Source organism: Lytechinus variegatus, chromosome 3 (assembly GCF_018143015.1).
Source record: "Lytechinus variegatus isolate NC3 chromosome 3, Lvar_3.0, whole genome shotgun sequence".
In the NCBI taxonomy this organism is placed as follows: Eukaryota; Metazoa; Echinodermata; class Echinoidea; order Temnopleuroida; family Toxopneustidae; genus Lytechinus; species Lytechinus variegatus.
This window is the reverse complement of record NC_054742.1, coordinates 70,679,864-70,704,672: the sequence shown is the minus strand read 5'-3', so window position 1 is coordinate 70,704,672 and position 24,809 is coordinate 70,679,864. Positions and strand designations below refer to the sequence as shown.

Genomic DNA, 24,809 nt, shown 5'->3' with positions numbered 1-24,809 from the left:
AAAGTTCATTGACCTTTGACCTCATTCAAATTCGACTCATATTCGAACTTGACCTGTGCCTTCAGGAGATGGACCTCTGGTATGAATTTGGCGATCCCATCTCGAAGCTATAGAAAGTTATGGGTGTACAACACAGCACAGTGCCAGTCATGGAAAGTTCATTGACCTTTGACTTTATTCAAATTCGACTCATATTCAAACTTGACCTGTGCCTTCAGGAGATGGACCTCTGGTATGAATTTGGCGATCCCATCTCGAAGCTATAGAAAGTTATTGGGTGTACAACACAGCACAGTGCCAGTCATGGAAAGTTCATTGACCTTTGACCTTATTCAAATTCGACTCATATTCAAACTTGACCTGTGCCTTCAGGAGATGGACCTCTGGTATGAATTTGGTGATCCCACCTCAAAGCTATAGAAAGTTATTGGGTGTACAACATAGCACAGTGCCAGTCATGGAAAGTTCATTGACCTTTGACCTTATTCAAATTCAACTCATATTCGAACTTGACCTGTGCTTTCAGGAGATGGACCTCTGGTATGAATTTGGTGATCCCACCTCGAAGCTGTAGAAAGTTATTGGGTGTACAACACAATTGTTGACGACGCCGCCGACACCGGAAATAGTGATACCTATGTCTCGCTCCGCTACGCAGGCGAGACAAAAATGAATCATCCGATAATTGTTAGATCGATGGGTTTATAATTTGTGTTGAAGAGGATGATTTACCAGTTCCCATTGCCTATTGTTACTGGGCTCAATGAAAAGGAGTGTCATGGCATGATTCAACTCAGAGGTCCTTTTTTCGTTAAGACAACATGGATTTTGTGTTGTCCTCAGGTCCACCAACTTTCAATGCTGTTAAAAATGAATTAGTATTCAATGGCATGCTGACATGCAAAACAAAACCTCCTTCGACTCAAATAATCAAGGACACTATTCACGGTTCTCCTTACCCCTTACATACAGCTGTGCAGCGGAATATATCATGCCATGATCGTTGCTTGCAAAGCACTGATACATGGCCGTGTCTGTTGTCACAAGATCGCTTATTATGAGTGTCTGGAAGTTGTTGCGGAACTCGTGTCTGTCCAGAGCGTCCAACTGTTCACCGTTGCGGTACCAGGTATAACCGGTGGCACTCTCGGCGTCTACGTCCCATTCCTGCATTGTATTGATATCTTTCATGGTACCCAGCGGTTCATCAATCCATGACGGTGTTTCTACAGGAGAGAAATTGACATTAAGATATATTCATAGATAATTACATCTAATAAGTTAATTTGTTCATGAAAGGAAAAAAATAGAATTTACTAAACTAGCTATTTCTGTATGGTCACATGAAAGCACTGAAAATATATCAAAATAAATGTTTAGAATTACACAATATAAAACAATAAATTAATCAAAGAGAAATATACTGAAAATAATTGGGCTTTAAAATCTGCCTGTATGAATATCAGGTAGGCTCATATGAAAAATAATTTCTGCAGTAATTAAACCCAGCTTTATGTTGTACATGTTTCAAAGTGGTTTCGAGTTTCTATACATTTATTTTTGATGTTGTTTTCATATAAAGCTATCTTACAGGGTTACAATACAATCCTAAAGGTCCTGTCACATTGTTCCATGCAAGACTTGCAGGTGAGTTGCAGGTGATTGCCCGCAACAAAGTATTGAGCACGTTCAGAATCAGACTTGCGTGCGCTCCTCCTACGAGCAGTTGTGTGTGAGATACGTGCAAGATACTGTCAATGCGGTTGACATGCGGGCGACCTGCAGGTAGCAAACATAGTTATTCGCAAGGCTTGAATGGAACCATGTGCCAGAGCCTTTAAAAGGTCTCAGAGAAGGGGAAAATGACGGCCCCTTTAATGTTTCATACCACTTTCTTAGTTCACATGGGATTTCAATCAAAAAGTTTGGTGTTCAGATTATTTCATTTTACAGCTTTTATTCAAATAAGAATTTTCAATACAGATAGGAGTGGCCTTGTCGATCTAATGGCTCTATCCAAACAGTCAAAGCAACACTTACCAACTACATTGAGTACTGCTTGATCTCCAATATTAGCATCATTAACGTAGCACCGGTATGTTCCGGCATCCTCCGGTTGAACATCGTCAATCTTTAAGACCTCCCCGTTTTCCTCTATTATGTGCCTCCCCTGGGGTAAGGCAGCACCAGGGGGGCTAGTACGTACCCAGCGAACCCTGGGAATTCCATCGGATGATTCACTGTCCAAAGTAATAAAAGGTGAAAGGATTCAATTACAGCATAAAGCACATGAAAAGCGGGGGGAGGCAGAAGTAAGTTGCTGTCTTTATCAAAGTTGACAGCAGACAACCTTCAATACACAACAGACTGAATGAATCTGTACTGGTAATAAGACAGATTTGCACAAGTAGATTAAGCTAACTAAATCTACACCCAAACAAAAAAAAAGTAATTCCCCCCTTAAAAAAACATCCATAATTTCTGAACCACTAGACCACTTTTTTGACTTGCACGGTGTAATGAAAAACAAGGATATGAACTACCACATATTAGTGATTAACTTGATTTTCTTCTGTGTGTAATAACAGCAGCTCTTTAAAGGAAACGAGTGGTACAGCAATCAAGTTTGAATAAATATGTAACAGGGGGGGTGTTTCACAAAGATTTAAGTACGACATTGAGTTGCACTTAAATGCCGACGCGCACATAATATGTATTGTGCAATCTGATTAATGGATACGCCAGGGCCACATCTTACAAAGAGTTGCGATTGATTCAATCAACATCAACTATATGGAAATCCATCAATGTCATAACTTTTTCTTCAGTAAATTTGCACAATGTACTTTGAAAACAAAGAGAAGCACACTGAATTGTCAAGAAAATGATTTATGTATGAATAATAAATAATATCTAGAAAATAATTTGAATAAAAATCATTTTAGATGTTGACGTTGCTGGCTTTCCATAGTTGTGGTTGATCAGAATGATCACAACTCTTTGTAAAACTGGGCCCAATAGTACACGTTCTGTGCACATGATCTGACCAATGAGCTGATGTCTTCTATACTGTACACAACTTGGAATTTAAGTGTGACTTTAAGTCACACTTAAATCTTTGTGAAACACCCCCCTGGTGTGGTCTTCTGGGTCAAATTTCAAACATGACCACGCGATATGTGAGGCAAGGCATAATAGAATTGCATTGATATCAGTACATTACAGATATATTTTGCTCCTTTAAAGGTTTTGCCACCTTTGCCACTTGCTTCCTTTTCTAGGGTGGTGGGGATAACACACTTACAAGCCATAGAAGAAACATTCAAACTTGATGTCTTTTCCAGCAAGTGTAGATACGTCTTTCGGTCCATTCTCATTTACAATCCTGATGGATGTGCTTGGAGAACCACCTGTAAAGTAGAGGAAAGGTTTGAAGATATCAACTTGAAGAATGCATAGAGAGCGTTGTTTCAGCAGCAGGGCCAAAGCTACATGTCAGCAACATGAACTCGGAAATCTCCAATCAAATTAACGGAAATTTTCAAAATTAGTTAAAGTTTAGTCTATTTACCTATACTAGTGCGTTGATTTTTTAAACATAAAATTGATTAAATCAATCAGAAAATTATTCAATCTGTCATATATAGATTGGAATGATAAAAAAACTTTCTGGTATTCCCCGGTGAATTTACACGAACAACTCCTTTGATGGAGTGCGGCAAAATAGACATCTATGCTCATACGGAGATTTGAACCCTAAACCTTGCAAAAATAAAGCATTTGAATGGCTAAAAATATAAATAAACAACCCCATTAATAAAAATATGAAAATGCATGACAATTTTTTTTACATATGTCTCAATAAAAATTCTTAAAGTATTTAGATTTGGTGAGAAAGTTTACCTCACTTCCATATCATAGATAAACATGCATTATAATTTTGTCAACTCTCAAATAATACAATAAATCAAAAGTTATGTATATATATATATATATATATATATACTTATAATAGTGCGTTTATTTTTTTTACATAAAATTGATTAAATCAATCAGAAAATTATTCAATCTGTCATATATAGATTGGAATGATAAAAAAACTTTCTGGTATTCCCCGGTGAATTTACACGAACAACTCCTTTGATGGAGTGCGGCAAAATAGACATCTATGCTCATACGGAGATTTGAACCCTAAACCTTGCAAAAATAAAGCATAAGAATGGCTAAAAATATAAATAAACAACCCCATTAATAAAAATATGAAAATGCATGACAATTTTTTTTTTACATATGTCTCAATAAAAAAAATCTTAAAGTATTTAGATTTGGTGAGAAAGTTTACCTCACTTCCATATCATAGATAAACATGCATTATAATTTTGTCAACTCTCAAATAATACAATAAATCAAAAGTTACGTGTATATATATATATATATATATATACTTATAATAGTGCGTTTATTTTTTTTACATAAAATTGATTAAATCAATCAGAAAATTATTCAATCTGTCATATATAGATTGGAATGATAAAAAACTTTCTGGTATTCCCTGGTGAATTTACATGAACAACTCCTTTGATGGAGTGCGGCAAAATAGACATCTATGCTCATACGGAGATTTGAACCCTAAACCTTGCAAAAATAAAGCATAAGAATGGCTAGAAATATAAATAAACAACCCCATTAATAAGAATATGAAATGCATGACAATTTTTTTTACATATGTCTCAATAAAAAAATCTTAAAGTATTTAGATTTGGTGAGAAAGTTTACCTCACTTCCATATCATAGATAAACATGCATTATAATTTTGTCAACTCTCAAATAATACAATAAATCAAAAGTTACGTATATAATATATATATATATATATATAATATATATATTATATATATATATATATATATAATGCCATTATCATTATCATAATTGCACGGAGTATTAACTCTCAATATTAACTCTTTACTGGTCTACAGTAAATGTCCCGTTTTCTATTTTGTTGAAAATATACAGTTTTTAGCCTTTTATTCCATTTTACTTTATAACTTTAGAAGTTTATTAATGAGAACTTTATAGAAGAATAAGAAAAGATTACCGTCATTCAAATTGACTGTCACTTGTGGACTGACCCTCATTCCTACGGCACCCTCTGATTTCACATTACTCTTGACTTGGCAAAAGTATTCTCCAGCGTCGCTTGCCAGCGCATAGAAGAAGCAGAGTCGGCCGTCATCCATGACACGAAGGCGGGGATCGTTGGAGTTCACCAAGCCGCCACCGGTGCGAAACCAATCCGTCACGATTCCTGCAAGAACATCAGAGCAGTGCGCAAAATTAGGACTATGTATTTCGCGATAAAAGATGAGATAGGCACGTAAAAAGATTTCAACGACTTTGCATTGGAGCATTTACTGCACTTTGCACTGAAGATGGATAGTTTAGTTACTCTTGATATTAATCCTAAATAAATAAGATTTAAAATGTCCAAAGAATAATTGAGAATCTCTTTTACTAGGCTTGCTGTTTCAGTAATTGTATAGGGCCTTGATTGATGCACAGCTTTATAAAACAAGAGCTGCTTATTAACAGATTATACTTTCTTTCAAACATACTTTTCAAAGTACCTGTAGCTTTAAGATTTCAGATGGCAAGATTTAAGAATAACGTAACATATTTGGTTTGTGAATTTTTTCCATCTGACACATCAAAGAAACTAGAATGACATACATCTTTCAGCAAAATACTGAAAGAATGGGAGAATAAATGGCAATAAGTTTTGAGGATATATCTGAATCAATGCTCTTCAAAATATGCAAATTTGAGATTCGATTCTGGACTGTTTTCACAAAGTGTGCCCCTCCCCTTTTGAAAGCGAGGCCCTTTATTAATTTTTTTATTTTCAAATTTTTCGCGGACGAAATGTCCCCCCCCCCCTTTGGAAAATCCTGGAGCCGCCCTTGAAACAACCCCACATCAATTTTTTTTCCTTGTTCATAAATTATGCAAGTACATGTAACTGTTCACATATTTCATAAAGTTCTGTATATAGTTTTTAAATACTTTCCAAACTAGTAAAAGAATGTGAGAAAATAGAAAGCATTGCACTGTAGCAATTGGTTGGCTAGTTAGGGTAATTCCTACAAGATCCAATGTATCTAGTTCAAAACTCTATCGAAATTACAAGCAAATATGATTGATTAACACTTAAATCATTCACATCTAAGATCAGTAAATAAGCCAATAATACTTAAAACACAATTGATGTGTTATTTGTCCAAAACAACTACGTATATTATTTGTAACTACTGTACTGTGTAACTGAGTACTGTTTGGATTCTTCAGAAATACAATCCAGAAAGGATTATGAACTAAATTTTAAGAAAAAGAGGACAAGATTTAAATTTAATCAACTTTGCATTGAAATAGCTTGATTATGAAGGAATATGGTGCATTGAACATACCGATTTCATGTTCATAACTTTCTGTGATCATCGCTTGTTCATTAATTTTTCAATAGAGGATATCATAATGTGATTGCTAATTCTACGTGTCCGAGGATTAGCATGAATTAAGTTAATTATTTATGGCATGTACTTTACTTTTCAGTATGTCAATATGCATTATTCATTTTGTTAACATAGTTTGAAAAAACATTCTCAAAAAGTTCTTTGACTAATAGAGATTAGCATTACTTTAATTCTTGTTCCCCCCCCCCAAAAAAAAAAGAAATGATAAAATTTGTACAACTGAAAAAGGGATATTATATCTCAAAATGAAAGGACAAGTCATCATAATTAAAACATTAACTAGCTATGGTTCAATGATCACAGAGCGATGTAAAATTACTTCAACTAATAGGTCAGGCTCAGCATACATGATCTGTTCATGTAAAATGATAATGGTAACCAAATCAAAGACGATTCTTTTTTCTTTAATTTGACAAAAAAGATTAGTTTGAATTTGTGAAAAATCTTAACTTCAAAAAGTTGTCACCTTCTTTTTATTGCGATTTATATGAAGAATCCAAATAATAAACGTCAACCTTTCAGACATTATCACAAGTGGTGATAGCCTCTGTATGGAGATGCGATACATTACTGATTTATGACTCGAGCTTTAGATTGAAATATTTTATACAATTTCAAGGAATTAATCCATGCCAGGTATCCATTTACCAAACCTGGGTCAAGTGTGGCAAAGGCAGATTAATCTGCGCAGGCAAATACCTATCCACTAGAACGCAGCATGTTGATTACTGATAAGAGATTAATTGCGAGTGGGAGATAATGTCTGAACGTGACCCTGGGTCCCATAACACAAAGGTTAGCAATTAATTGTACGCTTCGTTTTAACAATCAATTGTACATTAAACTCAATGCAGTCGATCGTAAAAAAAAGTACAATCACTGCTATCAAAGCTTTGTGTTTCCGGCCCCTGGTCACAATAATATTCACAACTTTAATGTAATATACATTTTTATTCTCATAGAACTTATCAGATTATAATTTAAAAATTGCTTAAGGGTTATAAAGCATTCAGCAAATTTCATTAGTCCATGCAAGTGCACAGATACATGTAAGTAAACTGTGGAGGAAGCACAGCAAAGTAAGTTGTGTAAATATATTATTGGCATGAATTCAGCAAACGTGTGATTCTCTGTGAATTACTGGAAGCAAGTCTGATGCAAACTACTATTATCACTTTGGCGCTGAATAAATAAAGGATTATTTTGTCATCATCATTCCGTATTGCATTATCAAACATCGCAGGTAAAATTTAATTGTGCTTTACTCCTTAAAGGTAATTCATGATTTCTTGTAATGATGTTAATAGAAATACACACAAAACAATTAAACTAAGAAAAAGATGAAATTGAAAAACATATTTAAAGTTTTAGAAAGTAACCAATATAAAACAAATAAAAATAAACAATAAAATTTAACAATACAAAGCAAGAAAAATTATAGAGAAAATTGACAAATATATTTACTTTAAGATCTAAAAAAAAACACAGAAAACAAACAAAACAAAACAGAAACAAATAAGAGAATTTGAAAAAGTATTTAAATCTCATCTGGATAATTGAAGTCTGTGAATATGAATCAAACTTAATTTTGACAAATTTTGAGGGTATTGTAATCAACCCTACCCATGGAAATATAAGTCCAGAATGAAGCACAAAAAAAACCAACCCAACTTATTGAGATGTTCTTTTTAATTGAAACTATTGAAATCAAACTAATTTATAGCATAAAGTTAGTATGCTCTGAGTAATAATAATAATAAAACCTGCTGAATTTCTTGTAAGCCCATCCCATGAAAGAACATGTTTTAGTAGAAAAAATACTGATATAGATATATGTTTTATTGAACAAGTGTAAAGTTATGAGTTTATTTATGGCTTAGATTGCAGAGTCAACTAGAAAAAAATACCAAATGTTCCTCATTTATATATAAAAAAACCTTGTTTTTCCAATTACTTCAGGTTACACTATATTAATATAACAAATCAAAATACTTCATTCCTGCTTGTTTTTTACTCAAGTAACTGAATGGCATATTTTGACTTAATATATATATTTTTTTATGTAATTAAATGTGATCATTGCAAATTGCATCCTTGCAAACCCTAACCTATTCGTTTGTGGAATTGAAAAACATCCCTCAAGAAATACATAATAAAACAATCAAGAAAAATGAAAAGAGAGAAAAGTCCAAAATAAAAGTGAAATATACAAACAAACAAAGATTGGAGTCATTATTTCACCCATTCTATACATGAAGTCCAGTAGATCAACGTCATATACATCTTCAATCACGGATGTTTTGTACAACTAGCCAAAGACATTACATCATAAATATGCTAAATGTATATTTCATTATACTTAACATTACCATGACTACAGAGGGAATTCACCTAATATAGTTTTACAACTTGAAAAGACAATAGAGTAGACAACATTATTGCTTCTCAGTAAAATGTAACAACGATCTAAAATGTATACTACATCTTTGGGGAAGCAAAGTTTTCCTTTCAAACTCACGTTTAAAGCACACTGGTATTTCAAATTTACATCTAAATCATACAGCATGGGTTCTTCACATGGCACATATTTTTTATGAAAAGCAATCTAAATTACTTGATGATAAATGGATGCGGTGGATGATCGTAAACACTGCGATGGGAACAAATTTCAGTCATGATGGAACAGTACTACGACAATTATATTTCTAATACTTAACTCTACAGTGGTAGGATAAAGCTTAATGATACTATTAGCAGTTCATCGTTACAGTTTTTTCCCCTAGTTCTAGAGATCTTCTAATTTTTAGGTAGTTTAGTAATTACTGCTAAATCCGCATTGTTTCAACACAAATTTGAGTACTAAGCTCTTGATTCAATAAGCTGCATGTAATAATTCGTCGGTAATTTACAATTCACTCAAGTATGAGGTTCAAAAAAATTGTTGGAAAGTTCTAATAAGTAGTTCTTATAGACTGAGAAAAATTTGAAAAAAAAAAAAAACAAAGGTTCAGTGATGGAAAACAATTTACCCTCATCATATTTTGTCTTCCAGCAGAGATGGAAAATAATTCTGTTTCTTCTACAAATTTCATGTGTAATTAAATGCAATTTATGACACAAACCTAGTAATCATTATAATAACATAGGTTGATATGAATAGAGACACGAAGGATGTCACATATATGTAAATACTTTCGCACGATGCAGAAATATACATTTGATGGTTACCTTGAACGGACTATATATAAAGATGAAATGGCTCCAGATTTTAGCATAATTATGAAAATGAATATTCATGAGGGTGTCGGGGTTGATGATTTCAAATGGTACTGTCAATACCTTCAGCATATGGAATGACAATGGAATGATTTCTGATGTCATAAAGATATTTGTCCATTAATAAATACTGTATGACTTGTAACACCATTTACAGTATGTTCAGTGAGTATTCTATGCATCCTCAAATATAAATAATGATGGAGATGATTCTGATTCAAATTGGGGCATTCATATTGAGGTAAATATATGGTGAAGTATATACAGGTATATATATGTTTGTGCCATTGTCATCATGCACCTGAAGGAGTACAGGATGGTTATGCAATATGCAATGCATGCCTCGTCGTATATAATAGAATATGCTGTATAGTTATCAATGAATCTGGCAAAATGCAGGTCGCATGTCAACATGACACCTTTTATGATCACAGATGGACCTTACATTTATTGAATCCTAAGTGGCTTTGACAAAATAACATGAATATTCACAAAATAATTTTGATGAGAGGAAAATACCATGTACTAAAAAAAAAAACACTGCCACAGACTTTCATTTCTAGTATTGTGGATGGATGTTTGCAACTTCGCATTATAAAAGAATGTTTGATTTAAGCCGCATGAAACAGGTTATTTACATCTTACTAAGGTATTTTGATTTAGGCATTGCCCCTACATGATGCATGGGTTTTCTGATCTACAATTTGGACTCTATGCAATTCTCTACAAATCTGGTCTCGTGATAAAAATGAAAATATGGAATTGACTTCCATATATCAGCAGTAAAATTATATTCATGGACAACTCCGAGTGTCAGGTTGTTTTCACTTGAGTGCCTCTTTTGACACACTTGCATGTTGCTAAATTTTGTGATTTAATATTACAATTAATTTTGGTCAGTTTGATACCCAAGCATACACAGGCATTTACTATTATACAGATCTTACAAAGTACAAATGCTTGACAAAAGATTTGCAAATACTGACCACTCTGTTACCTATATAGTGAAACTACTTTCCATATGAATTTCCAAATATTGATCACACTGTTAATATCTATACAGTTAAAATATGAATGTTGAACTCCAAACTAAGATGGAATGGATATAGATTAGATGGATAATTGACGAACAAGCAGGAAAGACCTGAAGATATCGAACATCTTTATGAATCTCACATGACAGCAAGAAGGACTTTCGACAGTGTCACTTGCATCACACAAACTGATAAACGTGTTCAGAAATATCAAAATGTCATTTTACATTATTCAAAACTGATACCACAACCTGCAGAATAAATCGTGTGGTTGGGAAGTAATGCATTCCACAAGGGTATATTCCTCATTTGTCAAAATAGTTTTTGTTTCAAGGTCACAAACTGATCGAATTTTAATTGATTTGTGACAACCTTCGGATAAAAAAAAATTGATTACGAAACCAGACACAATCCTTCATGTTTAACTTGCAGGGCTCCCACAGAAATTTGAAAACAGAATTCCATGACTTTTCCATGACTAAATTGCTGCTTTCCATGACTTCCTGTGACACTCTGGGAGTTATGTAGAATTTGGAATGTCACAAAACTGGGAAAAATGGAAATCATGAACACCAATTATAATAGCAGAGAATGATCACAGAGTATGAGAGTTGCGAGACACGACAAACTGGGAAGCTGCTATAGGCAAAAGGTAAATGCAATTCCATGAGTTTTCCATGGCTTTTCACAAATTTTCCTAATTCCCTGACTTTCCATGACCACAAATTTTTCCAGGATTTTCCAAGATTTTCAACTGTGGGAACCTTGACTTGCTACAGTTCATTGTGGTTCTCGATATTCGATACCTTTCCGAAGATATTAAAAATATGTCATTCTTGTGATTGTTTGAGCAGGTTTAAATGCATTACAATTTAGGTTGCTTTCAACTCATTATACAAAGCATGAACACAAACCATTGTTGACATTTTTTTCCCCTGAATACATTTATCAGCTAAGTCTGTCCTCTGAAGATTAAATAGAAGTGAAGTATTAAAGTAACAAAGCTGAAAGGTAAACAAACAAAGTCTAACACTAACTATCAAACTGTATGGTTAGTTCCACTAGTCATGTGCTACAAATTGCATCATGGGAAATACACTAAAGACGATGATCATGATGGATACAAACCGTCTGCTCACGGCAACATTTGACAATTTCGGTGAAGATCCGAAGAAAAAAAGAGAGGGCGCCCCATGACGATTACATAATGAAATAAAAACAAAATAATTCATAAAGAAATAAAACAAAGAATATCTCCTTTTTTAAATGTGATGTGAAATAATTTGAGCCTGTGGTGGACAAAAAACATACAAATATATTTCAAAATGATATGAGAATCAACTCTCGCCATGTTGATGCACATATCATGTTGCATAATGATATTCACTTAGTTTATCAAACATGTATTAGCAAGTCCTCTTTTTTTGCTGTTGGTGAATTGCAATTTATTGGATCCTCGAAACAAGCAAAATAAAAATGCAATTTCCAAATAGAGAAAAGAATAAAGACCTTTACACATTGTTTTTTCACCAGCATGTATAGATTTATTACACTGCATTTGCAATTCATCACAATTTTGCAATGGAATTAACTGCTTCATTTCACACTGCAGAGCCACAACAAAAAGCTGTATAATTGGCAATTTTTGTATATTGCAGATTAAGGAAATTACTATGTATTTTTTAATATAAAATTGAAGGGATTTCTGTATAAGCTGAAAGGACAGAGTTATATATACATGATTACAATATGAGATATTTTAAATGCCCTTAAATATTCACTTTTTATTGAATTCATGAAACTTGTTTAAATTGAAATGTCAGTTTATAAAGAAACTACAGTATATAAAAATGAGTTGGTGGGTAGAAACTGGATAATCATAAAAATAAAAAGTTATGGAGGGGGGGGTCAGAAAAAAAGAGAGGGTACAAAATTAATAGAGATAGAATGAAAGAGAAATAGAAAGGCAGAGAATAAGAGAAGTTAGAAATAGAGAGGGAAAAAAGATTGAAAATAGAGAAAGAGGAAGTTTCTTTCAAAGAGAGAGAAATGAGAGGAGTTGAAGATCAAACATAAAGAAAATAAGGGAGAAAAAGTGAGCACAAGAGAAAGAGAGAGAGAGAATGGGGAAATAATTACGAGAAAAACTACTCCTAATAGAAAGAACGAAGGGAAAAGGAAGAGAATGAAGATGGTTGAAGTAGAAGTAGATAGGTTCTGATATAGTATATATGGTTAACTGATCATGTATTGAGAGACTGACCTGGATAATGTGGGGGTGGGTTACAGCTTATGCACCCTCCCTGTCCGGCATTTAGTGTCATAGATAGCGAAGCGTCTGGTTGAAACTCATCAACATCTGAAAGAAAAGCAGGGATTTGTTATGGTCTGTACATGTGCATGGATAACATATTTCAAAACAGTTCAGTAACTTAGCTTTATAATACTTAAATATATCCATTAAATAATTCTGCTATTCGCTATTAAACTTCCGCCCATGTCATGTTTCACTGATGTATAAGGGAAGGATGAAGCAGATGAGAAAGAACTTGTGGAGGCAGGAAGGTGGGGGGGGGGTTAGAGAGAAAAAATTAAATACGAGGCAGAACAGATGTTGGCTGAAACAGCAATGCATGTACATTGAACTGTGATAGGGAAAGTCAAAAAGTTTTGCAAGTCTTGAAGAGAAAGAAATGGGCCCCGTTCTACAAAGAGTTACTATTGATCCGATCAACCTCAAGTATATGGAAATCCATCAACGTCATAATTGTTTCTTTAGGTAATTTGCACAATGTCCTTCGAAAACAGAGAGAAGCCTACTGAATTGTCAAGAAAACAGTGAATGTATGAATATACATTATGTCTTGAAAATATTTTGAACAAACATGTGTTTTAGATGTTGATGGCTTTCTATAGTTGTGGTAGATTGGATCAATCGCAACTCTTTGTAAGACGGGGCCCCTGAACTGAATTCCTACACCACTTACAGGCAAAGATGAGCTCTGCTGGCAAGCTTCTGACGATCCCCACGTGATTCTCAGCCCAGCAGACGTACTCCCCTCCATCCGTTGTTCTGTCTGGGTTGGTGATGGTCAGCTGACCCGGTGTGATGATCAGCCTCTGGTTTCCTGCCTGCGAGAGGATGGCACCGTCCTTGGTCCACGTGTACGTGATAGGTTCATCACCAGTAGCGCGACAATTGAGGGATACCGTGTTCAGATTGGATGCTGTATCAAAGATAGTCTCCTGTGGCTGCTCTACAAGAATTGGGCCAGTTTCTACGGAAGGAAAAAAAAGTAAGAACTGTGTGAAGATACTGTAATACCCTATAAATCAATAGCATTTGCATCCACAAATAAACATGCATAACATTGTAAATAATGTTATATTAGATAAAGTATTATACTAGTATACAAATCAAAGTTTCTAAACATTCGTCATGGATAGCGTCAAAAAAGGAGGGAATCCAATGCTCAGTCTGATGGCAGTCATACTATAATTAACTGGCTGGTACTTCCCAAGTCACGAGGCCACTGGAGATAACCTTCACCTAAAGACTTTGTGCACGTGACTCGACCCACCGCGAAGACCAAGGCCGGCAATAAGCAGCCTTGAGGCCAGCCTCAACTTCTTCCCTGATCATGAACATATCAAATCTATCTTTTGGGGGAAAGTGGGCAGAAAATTTATCGACCAATTGCTATTCCCTGCTAACTTCCTATGACCAGTCATACCTGCAAATTATTTGAATGGAGATCATTAAAGTATTTAGTTTCCTTAATTGAGTTCCTGATTTCACTATTGAATTCTGCTTACTCAAGAAATACCAGTAATGTTTCAACAAGAGTACAAATCATAATAATAATGCAAATACTACATATTTTAGAAATTAAATTCATTAGGTTTGTTTCTTTCTGCTTAACACTTATACAGCCATTACTCACTTGCATGTACAGCAGCACCAAAGAGGGCAGCACAACTCAAAATGATCTGGTAAAACATCTTCACCTCCGATCTTGTGTATTGGATGAACTTTACTTTACTCTGTAAATAGAGGAAGGGGTGAAAAAGAAAGTCATATTAAAAATAGAGTGAAGAATCCAAAAAATATATTTAAAGATACTGAAGGTATTGGTAAGCATAATAGAGCTTTCTAGTACTCATATAGTACTCTGCAGGAACCATGACGATATGAAACAAAATCAAAACTAGCCGTAAGCTACATGTAGAACAGTAATTCAAATTTGTGTTTATTCTTCGACTTTCAGAAATTTATGCACCAAATCAAGAACTCTTACAACTTTTGTGATGTCGTACAATGTACTTTGGTAACAATTGCGAATGACTGTCATTTCAAAGAAATACAAATTGTCCAACATCTATTGCACAACTTCCAAAACATACTACTGGTCAATCTGAATGTACAATTTGATAATGAAGCCATTTTGTCAATAAAATGAATAAACTTAGCAAAGTAAGCAAGTTTCATACATTTTTATGTAATAAAGAATTCAGAGCAACCCTTTGAAGTGCTGGACAATAATTACGATCCGACAAACTTTTTTTTTAATGGAGGAATATGCTGGAGCCCATAACACAAAGCTTAGCAATGATAGTAGAACATATTTTTATGTTTGATTGCATTGACTACAATGTACAATCAATTGTAGAAATCAAGCGTACGATCAATCGTTATGCTTTTTGTTACGGAGCCCAGGACACCTTAGAATCTCATTTGGTCACCCAAGACTGAGAGGTATTACAGGGATTAAGGAAAAGCCGAATAGATCACAACCAAGAGCGATTGCTGGCTGCCATGCCACTTGCCTGAAGAGAATATGATTGATTGTTAAGATGCATTTTGTTCTGATGCATGGTCCAATATGGCGAGGGACCCCAAGATGGCGATAATTACTACTACAATTCAGGAAAAGAATTACACGGAGCATGGGTGAATTCACCTGTAAAATGCCCCCAAAACTCCCAGAAAGCTAGAAAAATAAAGAGCAATTCCCATGGGGTTGATCGTAAATGTAGTATTGTCCTGGAGAGGTCAGAATGAAGCCCAGAAAAAAAATTACCTGCCTTACTTCTACTGTTACACAGACGATTGTTGTTTATTTATCCCATGTAATGAAAGAATACCAAAAAAAATACATCACAATATCTTTTTTACTATCCATCCTTTCAAAATTAAGACCAGGGGTCCGTAACACAAAGGTTTGCGATGAATTGCAAATATGAAAGAACCGCACTGATTGGTTCCTGGTCAGTATTTTATACCCAATTCGCGTGTAACATTGATATCGATTGGTCAGTTCATTCAGCGATGATCGCTAATCTTTGTGTTACAGAGCCCTGGTTAACAACTGACATTAGATACCATACACCAAACCATCATTTCTCCTCAGACAGACAATATTAGTCTGGAAAGTACCTAAACTAATTACAAAATGATCTGCCTTGAAATGACACAATGAAGATGATGGTGAAGATGAGAAGTCTTAACTTGGTCTAGACAAAGACCTGCCATCTCATAATTACTCCAATCTATTTTTGGGGTTGACCTAATGAGAATACATGTAATACGAGATGATACAGGTTGACAGGATGGAACAAGGCATTATATACTTGACTGGATGGTGTTATATTACATGGCTGGAAGAGACAAAGGCTGGATGACACCTCTTTGTGTAAAGTGATACTTGACATGAATACAACAGCAGCTCCTGCCGCAGAAATGTACAAGAACATGGCATTGGATGTACACATTGGACTTTCATTTTTTCATCATAACATTTCCATTTTATCTTTAATGTGATTATCTGCAATTGACAGCAAATTGACTAAAATAAACAAGATCAGCCATACAGAGTGCTCCTTGAACAGCAGCATAATATATTTTTAAATTTGCTTACAAAACCTTTGCGTAAATTCTAACATGTGATCACATACGATGATATCTAAAAATATGGCTTGTGATATGCACATACATCATTTTTATGAAGATGTTTTTCAATGACCTGAAGGCATGATTCCCCGAAGTACTTTCAAATGACACTATCTCAGCTTTAAAACCAAGGTTATATGATTATTGAACCTGAAATGCATTTTTTTTTTGGGGGGGGTTATTAAAATCATTTCAATAGGAATAAAGACAAGCAATACTGCCATTTCATCTTGAGTACTTGTTTATATGAGTGAAATTCAGCAACCATGTCACTGATTAACAGCCACCTTCCCCTGATGATAGATATTCACATCTACCCAAGATGACACTGAACACCATTGTGAGACTGCAGGTGTATACAATGGTGTATTGTTAGAAAGTAAATATTCACATCTACTGAAGGTAACACTGAACCCCGGGGGAGGGTTTCATCAACATTTTTCGTCTTATAAGTTGTCAAGTCTGACAGTTCTCCGTGATAATGATTGGCCAAGAGGCACTGTTACCATAGTAACTGTCGTATAAAACAGTACTTGTCAGATAAAACGTCTGATAAGTCCTTCCATGACATGTTCCCTAAAGCGTAACTACATGTACAGGTGTACAATCGTGTATTGTAATAAAGTAAATATTCACATCTACTGAAGATGAGACTGAACACCAGAGTGTAACTGCAGGTGTATACAATGGTGTATTGTTATAATGTAAATATTCACATCTACTGAAGGTGAGACTGAACACCAGAGTGTAACTGCAGGTGTATACAATGGTGTATTGTTATAATGTAAATATTTACATCTACTGAAGATGAGACTGAACACCAGAGTGTAACTGCAGGTGTATACAATGGTGTATTGTTATAATGTAAATATTCACATCTACTGAAGGTGAGACTGAACACCAGAGTGTAACTGCAGGTGTATACAATGGTGTATTGTTATAATGTAAATATTCACATCTACTGAAGATGAGACTGAACACCAGAGTGTAACTGCAGGTGTATACAATGGTGTATTGTTATAATGTAAATATTCACATCTACTGAAGGTGAGACTGAACACCAGAGTGTAACTGCAGGTGTATACAATGGTGTATTGTTATAATGTAAATATTCACATCTACTGAAGGTGAGACTGAACACCAGAGTGTAACTGCAGGTGTATACAATGGTGTATTGTTATAATGTAAATATTTACATCTACTGAAGATGAGACTGAACACCAGAGTGTAACTGCAGGTGTATACAATGGTGTATTGTTATAATGTAAATATTCACATCTACTCAAGATGACACTGAACACCAGAGTGTAAATGCAGGTGTATACAATGGTGTAATGTAATAAAGTAAATATTCACATCTACTGAAGATGAGACTGAACACCAGAGTGTAACTGCAGGTGTATACAATGGTGTATTGTTATAATGTAAATATTCACATTTACTGAATGTGAGACTGAACACCAGAGTGTAACTGCAGGTGTATACAATGGTGTATTGTTATAATGTAAATATTCACATCTACTCAAGATGACACTGAACACCAGAGTGTAAATGCAGGTGTATACAATGGTGTAATGTAATAAAGTAAATATTCACATCTACTGAAGATGAGACTGAACACCAGAGTGTAACTGCAGGTGTATACAATGGAGTATTGTTATAATGTAAATATTCACATCTACTGAAGGTGAGACTGAACACCAGAGTGTAACTGCAGGTGTATACAATGGAGTATTGTTATAACAAGGCTCCACATTAACTTTTTTTGGTGGTGGCCCGTTCGGGCCACCAAAACCTTCAAATAATTTTTTTTGGTGGCCCATTAGTAAAGTTTGGTGGCCCGAAAAATATAAAGAAAAACATTAATTTAAAATGAATAAAACAAATTGAAATATTCTGCAGTCACTAACACGTACCATTATTCTTTGTACATCTTGTATGTTAATCGTGCTTGCTGTTATTTTACTTTGCTTATTTTGTGGTAATATATAAATTGTTCTATCATTGTAAATATAAAATGATTGAAAGAGAATAAAAGAATTGTATTGTTCCCAGGTTGTGGATTTTTAATCTCCGTATCGACACACATTCATAATGGTAAAGTAAATAAATAGTGCATATAGCAAACTCAGATAGATTTACAAAACAATTATTTTTCCTTTCTTCCTTTTTTATCATAAAACCTAGATTATGCAGGCCCCAAATCCAGTTTATTTTCTCTTTTCCAGCATATTATAGCAGGAGAAAATCACAGAAAAATATGCTGCAGAATTTAATTAGAACAATGTGTAAAAGGGGGAAATAAACAAAAAAAAAGAAATAAAAAATTGTAAAAAATGAATAAGTGAAATAAAACAAAAGAAAAAATGAAGAAAGAAAAAACATAGAACAGGAAAAAAACATTTGAGAAAAAAAAAGAAAATTTAAGAAAAATGAATAAGACAAAATTATCAAAAAATGGGGAAAATTATTATTTTTATTCAGTAGAAACATGTTCTTTAATCAGGCATATTCAATGGGAATGGGTATAAATGGTTTAATCACTGAAAAAAAAAATGAAAGAAAAAAAATGAGAAAACCGCAAAAATTATCTGGAAAAAACAGTGAGAAAATTCCTTCCCTATATTTCACAAAATAATGGAAAAATTCACATTTCATATCAATGAAATCCCTTCCCAAAACTATTTACTTCCTTAAGAGTGGTTTAAGAAGTCATTTGTAAACAAGAAAGAAAGAAGCTGCCTATTTATTTTTGGCTAGAAGAGACACAGCTTCGAAATAAACCAAACATCAACATACATACAAATGCACATATGGGACTGTGATGTACTCACCTATGTGTTTTATGTGTATTAATGCATTTGGAAATCGGTCTTTTTGAGTCAAAAGAGAGGTCATAATTCCTCCTTTTAATGCTTGCAGATAATCAGGTTTCAGTAATACGGACTGTAGAAGGGCATTTCATTGGTGTAAAATGTGACTTTGACGTAGATTTTCAGAGTTCTGGGGAAGATTTCTTAGCAGTAACATTTCGTATCGCAGCTCCCTGAGTCTGAATAGTCTGCTCGTGCACAGCTAGCTAGCTGCAGTGGTTTCATGCACGCAAAGCTCAGCCAGACAGCCGGCGCCGCTGTCTGAATATTATAGTTACTGTATGCTAGCGGTAGGCCTACGTACTGTCATGACTATGCAATCTTTGTGTGTGTGTATTTGTGTGTAGATTAACAAAAAAGGCGCATGACGAATTGGCTTGCAATTTGAACTGTAGAAAGTTGATAAATACATGCAAAATCGGGAGAAAAATTGCGCTACTTTGAAAATTATTGGTTGCCCGATTCGGGCCACCAAAACTTAACATTTCTTCAATAATGGTTGCCCGAGATGAATTTTTGGTGGCCCCGGCCACCGCTAATGTCGAGCCTTGGTTATAATGTAAATATTAACATCTACTCAAGATGAGACTGAACACCAGAGTGTAACTGCAGGTGTATACAATGGTGTATTGTTATAATGTAAATATTCACATCTACTCAAGATGACACTGAACACCAGAGTGTAAATGCAGGTGTATACAATGGTGTATTGTTATAAAGTAAATATTCACATCTACTGAAGATGAGACTGAACACCAGAGTGTAACTGCAGGTGTATACAATGGTGTATTGTTATAATGTAAATATTCACATCTACTGAAGATGAGACTGAACACCAGAGTGTAACTGCAGGTGTATACAATGGTGTATTGTTATAATGTAAACATTCACATCGACTCAAGATGACACTAAACACCATGTATCATGATGTATCATTATTTAAAAAAAAAACCAATATTTTGCTATAATGTTCCACACAATGTGGAAAGCTTGTGATTAAAAATAACTAGAACAATTATAAATTCTGATCATAATGATGTCCTACAGCTATATATTACACAGGGAAGTATCATCACAATTACATTGAGAAATGTTTTAGATAAGTTTGATAAATCTACTGTTACTATTCATGAGTCAAACCATACATTTGGTGAAATGAAAATGAAAATTAGAAGTTGCACAACTATGAAAGCTGAATAACCAATTCTAATGAATGCACAAAGTCATAGATCACTAAACTCTTCACTTGCATTTTTCTCATCCCCATCCTACCAACAGAAATAAGCGCTGCATACTTTTACCCAAATACTATTACTTAAATGGAAGAGTGGTTTCCTTAATCAACAGTCAATAGGAACTTCAGCGATCCATCATATAGTCATTTAATGCATTAATCCCTAAAACGTGCCTAGTATGAATAAAAACTTGATGAATGCGGAAATCAATACATGGTTTGGTTTTCTTCTTTGGGCTCCAGTACATGACTTGACTGATGATAAAGCATTAATAATGAGTCTGCCTTCATTGTTATTCATAGAGCAATGGCATATACTGCAATGGTTTGGTTTAGCATTTCCGTCATAAGCTTACAATTCCCAAAGCAGAAAATCTTATTAATAAATTGTTTACTCTCTGTAATACCTCGGTCACATTTGTTCTACGGTGGCCATACGGCGAGTCGAAAGCAGTCATATTAACATTTGTTTGTACCAGCTCCATGTAGGTGGTTTTAGTAAAAATAAATAAAACAGCTGTTTTTGGCTCGCCGTACGGCCGCTGTAGATCAAATGTGACTGTGGTATAATAACAAAAACCCCTTGTTCAGACCTGTCAACCTCTGAGAATGAAAAATTGTTTTTTGTGCTAAAAAAGAATGTATTTTCCCCGAAAACCTGTATTTCATGATAAAATGTGTGGTGCGCATGCTCATCGCAGCGCTCAAGCTGCATGCAAGCTAAAATGTGCACTGCTCTTGCAGATGAAAAAAAAAACATTGAAACATGTGTATATCTCATCCTGGATTTAACAAAATGACTGAAAAAAACAAAATACCTGAAAAAAACGTAATGTCGTATTTTGGTTGCAAAAACGTACTAAATACGCCAAAAACGTACTGGTTGGCAGCTCCGCTTGTTTATCATAGTCTCCTTCTGATTTATAACAATATTATACTATATTATACCTAACTTATATATGTATGTTACATACTACAACTTTCTATCTACTTTATAAGATAATCTATGGCATGCAATTTACATGTACTACATCATATTCTTCCTTGAAATACCATATTCACAAAAGTATCCCTTTTCATGGTATTGCAAATATTTTAAAACAATGTTTCAATTTGACGACATATTTCATTGTACAATCCATCCATTGCTCTTCTTTGTTAAATATCCCGTATTATATTACAAATGGCTTGTTTTCCCCCAGTGAACTGAACAATGGTTAATTTATCAGCATGGTTTCAACTCAAGCTTCCTTTCTTGATATACATTTCACTAGTGAAGAAATAATGAGAATTCTTGAGATAAAGTGGAAAGAAAATCCCCTTCATGTTCAAGCCCATCCATTCCATTGTATATCCCTGAATTTGGAAGGGGTATGGCGTTACATACCAAGGGGGACGGAACCATCGATCACATAGCGTCTTCATGACCAAGTACCCCACTACATAGCCTGTGTGGGACTATCAGCTTTCTGAGATTCATTTCACTGTATATCCATCCCAAACAGAACAGATAAATCCTCTTTAAATGGCAAAACACAGCTCCGGAACAAAATCAGTTCCAGCCAAAAGACGACAATATCTGAAGTCCTGTTTCCTGTACAGTAATACTATGACCAAAACGTCTTTGTTTAACCTTTGGTTGGGACTGACAAAGACAAATGTAGAATAATGCTGTTGAACAAGAAACATACTGTCATATTTGATTACAGGGCACTTGTGTACACTTTGAATATCAAGTGTATGCTCAGAAGTGTTCGTACTAACTATGAATCAGAATGACAAAGTATACCCGATGCTCCTTCTTGTGATGCTCTAACATTTAACATGAGCCTAATACACTAAAAATGCATGAGGATACTGAGTTATATACTGACCAGGAAATCATAAAACCTGTATAAATTTATTTTCTGAGAGAAGGCAAAATCCATACACAGCATCGTGAATGTGAACAGCATTGTTTGGCGACATCCTTAAGAAATTCTCTCCACAGACAAGAAAATACAGATGAAAACTGTGTCATCAATTCCCAACTGGCCATTGCTCGAACCTGATATTTCTATGTCTTCATTATGAAAGGGCATCATGCATAGATCCATTAGTACACTCTATGAGATCTTAAGAGACAGCTTGGTGTTGTCTTAGCTAAAACACGACGCCATTTTTACGATCCCGCTGTGCACACTACGCCCGGAGATGAATCAATAAGTCAGGAGTCGCAGGGTCCTAACTTTACAGCAAACACTATACCATACCACGGAGCTAGAATAGCTCTATGACCACACTGAGCCTCTTTCTTTAGAAAATTCAAACTTTCATTTCCTTTCTACATTTTGAAAAATCATTTTCAATTATTTTTACTTCAATCTTTTCGACATCGTGCCCCAAAAGTTTGGAATAGTCTTTCAATTGAAATTCGGTCTTGTAAAACACTTAACGTATTTAAAAGGAAACTTAAGAAATATTTGCTGACATCTTAAATATTTTAGATATGCTGCTTTGTATAGGGTTGTGTGGTATCTGTCCTATTCTTCTGTTAATTTAATTTCTATATAGTTTTATATCTGGTTTTATTTCAATATTGACAATAATTTATTTCCCCCTACTAGGGTAGCCTGCTCGACAAGCCATCTGGCTTTTTGTGGCTTTCCCCTAATTCCTGTAAACTACAATATGTTAACATTATTCGTATATACCATGTTTACCGAATTATTGTTTAATCTTTGTTTTCTGTTGTGTATAGATATATGTATTTTTCTTAATGTTATTTTCATATGGAATTTGAAACAAAATGAACCGAACTGAAATTTCTTACTTCAACACAAGCTAGACTACAGTATAGGTAAGCTTGAAAAAACGCCAGAGAATGTGAAGTAATATACGTCACGTTCTCCTCAAGTGACTGGAAACGTTCCGATGCTTTGATCTGTAGACGTTCTCTTTGCAAACATTTGTTTTTGGATATTATGGTGCCTGGTGTTTGCTTTGCATATCAAATATATAAGGTCAGATGATGGAGCTATGAATGTAACTAGATTGAATAGATGATTAAAATGTAGATATAGAGCGTAGGCGAAGATTACACAATTATCACAGCTTATGAAGCAATAATCAGTCAGTCAGTCGGAAATCCATGGAGGTTTGAAAATAATTTGCGCAAACTCTTTAACGCCACCCTACCCATCTTCCTAACAATGGCCATGCTCACATTTTTTTAAATCTTAAAAATAAAAATTTTCAATGATCACAGAATTTAAGATTCATCATGATCACAAAAAACACCATGTAACAGACATACACTAATATTATAAAGACATAGTAATAGAAGAGAAATTTGTGTGGCTTAACTTAAAAATAAAAAATAACAGAGGGATCCGATAATACCTCTTGTTCGAGACCTGATAGTTATCAAAATGTCAGTTCTAAAATAGAAGCACTCAACCCTCAAATGAGCAATGTACCGTCAAGCATCATGAGGCTTCATGTAGCTACCCAATAAACCGGGACAGTCTTGAGTGATTGTAATGTTAATTACCCTAAAAGCTCTCGAAAGCTCCCCATCGATACACACCAAGTACATAGATCTATTTCCAAGAGATGATGGTTAAATGAAACATGCACGGCACCAAACCAGGGAATATTAGATGAAAGTTAATGGAGTATGTGATGGTGAGGCAATTTCATGATTAAACAGAAAATGACAAGATTGCATTAAGAATTAAAAACAAATTAATGGCACAATTTGTAATAGAATTATTTCATAGTTATTGTGCAAAGTGGTGGAAACTATCCAGATGAATTGTCGAAATAACTGAGATAAAAGGTAATGGCTAAAGCAATCTTTCATATGTCATGCAAAATATGTGCAAAACTCAAAAATGAAAAAGCAAGGATACATAAAGATCATACATTACA

The 24,809-nt window shown here is 34.5% G+C and overlaps 1 protein-coding gene across 2 annotated transcripts in view; it reads right to left on the bottom strand.

Moving 5' to 3' along the window:
- LOC121411840 (contactin-2-like) overlaps nt 1-24,809 on the bottom strand; it is a 62,204-nt gene that overhangs the window by 21,314 nt on the left and 16,081 nt on the right. The window contains exons 3-10 of one of the 2 annotated variants that reach the window (XM_041604710.1): nt 14,785-14,884; nt 13,828-14,118; nt 13,104-13,199; nt 11,969-11,971; nt 5,099-5,308; nt 3,305-3,410; nt 2,041-2,240; nt 960-1,226 (exon numbers count right to left, since the gene is read on the bottom strand). In XM_041604710.1, coding sequence (XP_041460644.1) covers nt 960-1,226; nt 2,041-2,240; nt 3,305-3,410; nt 5,099-5,308; nt 11,969-11,971; nt 13,104-13,199; nt 13,828-14,118; nt 14,785-14,842 — 1,231 coding nt within the window. In that variant the 5' untranslated portion in view covers nt 14,843-14,884. The remainder of the gene's footprint in view (nt 1-959; nt 1,227-2,040; nt 2,241-3,304; nt 3,411-5,098; nt 5,309-11,968; nt 11,972-13,103; nt 13,200-13,827; nt 14,119-14,784; nt 14,885-24,809) is intronic. The other variant, XM_041604712.1, reaches the window with a different exon arrangement.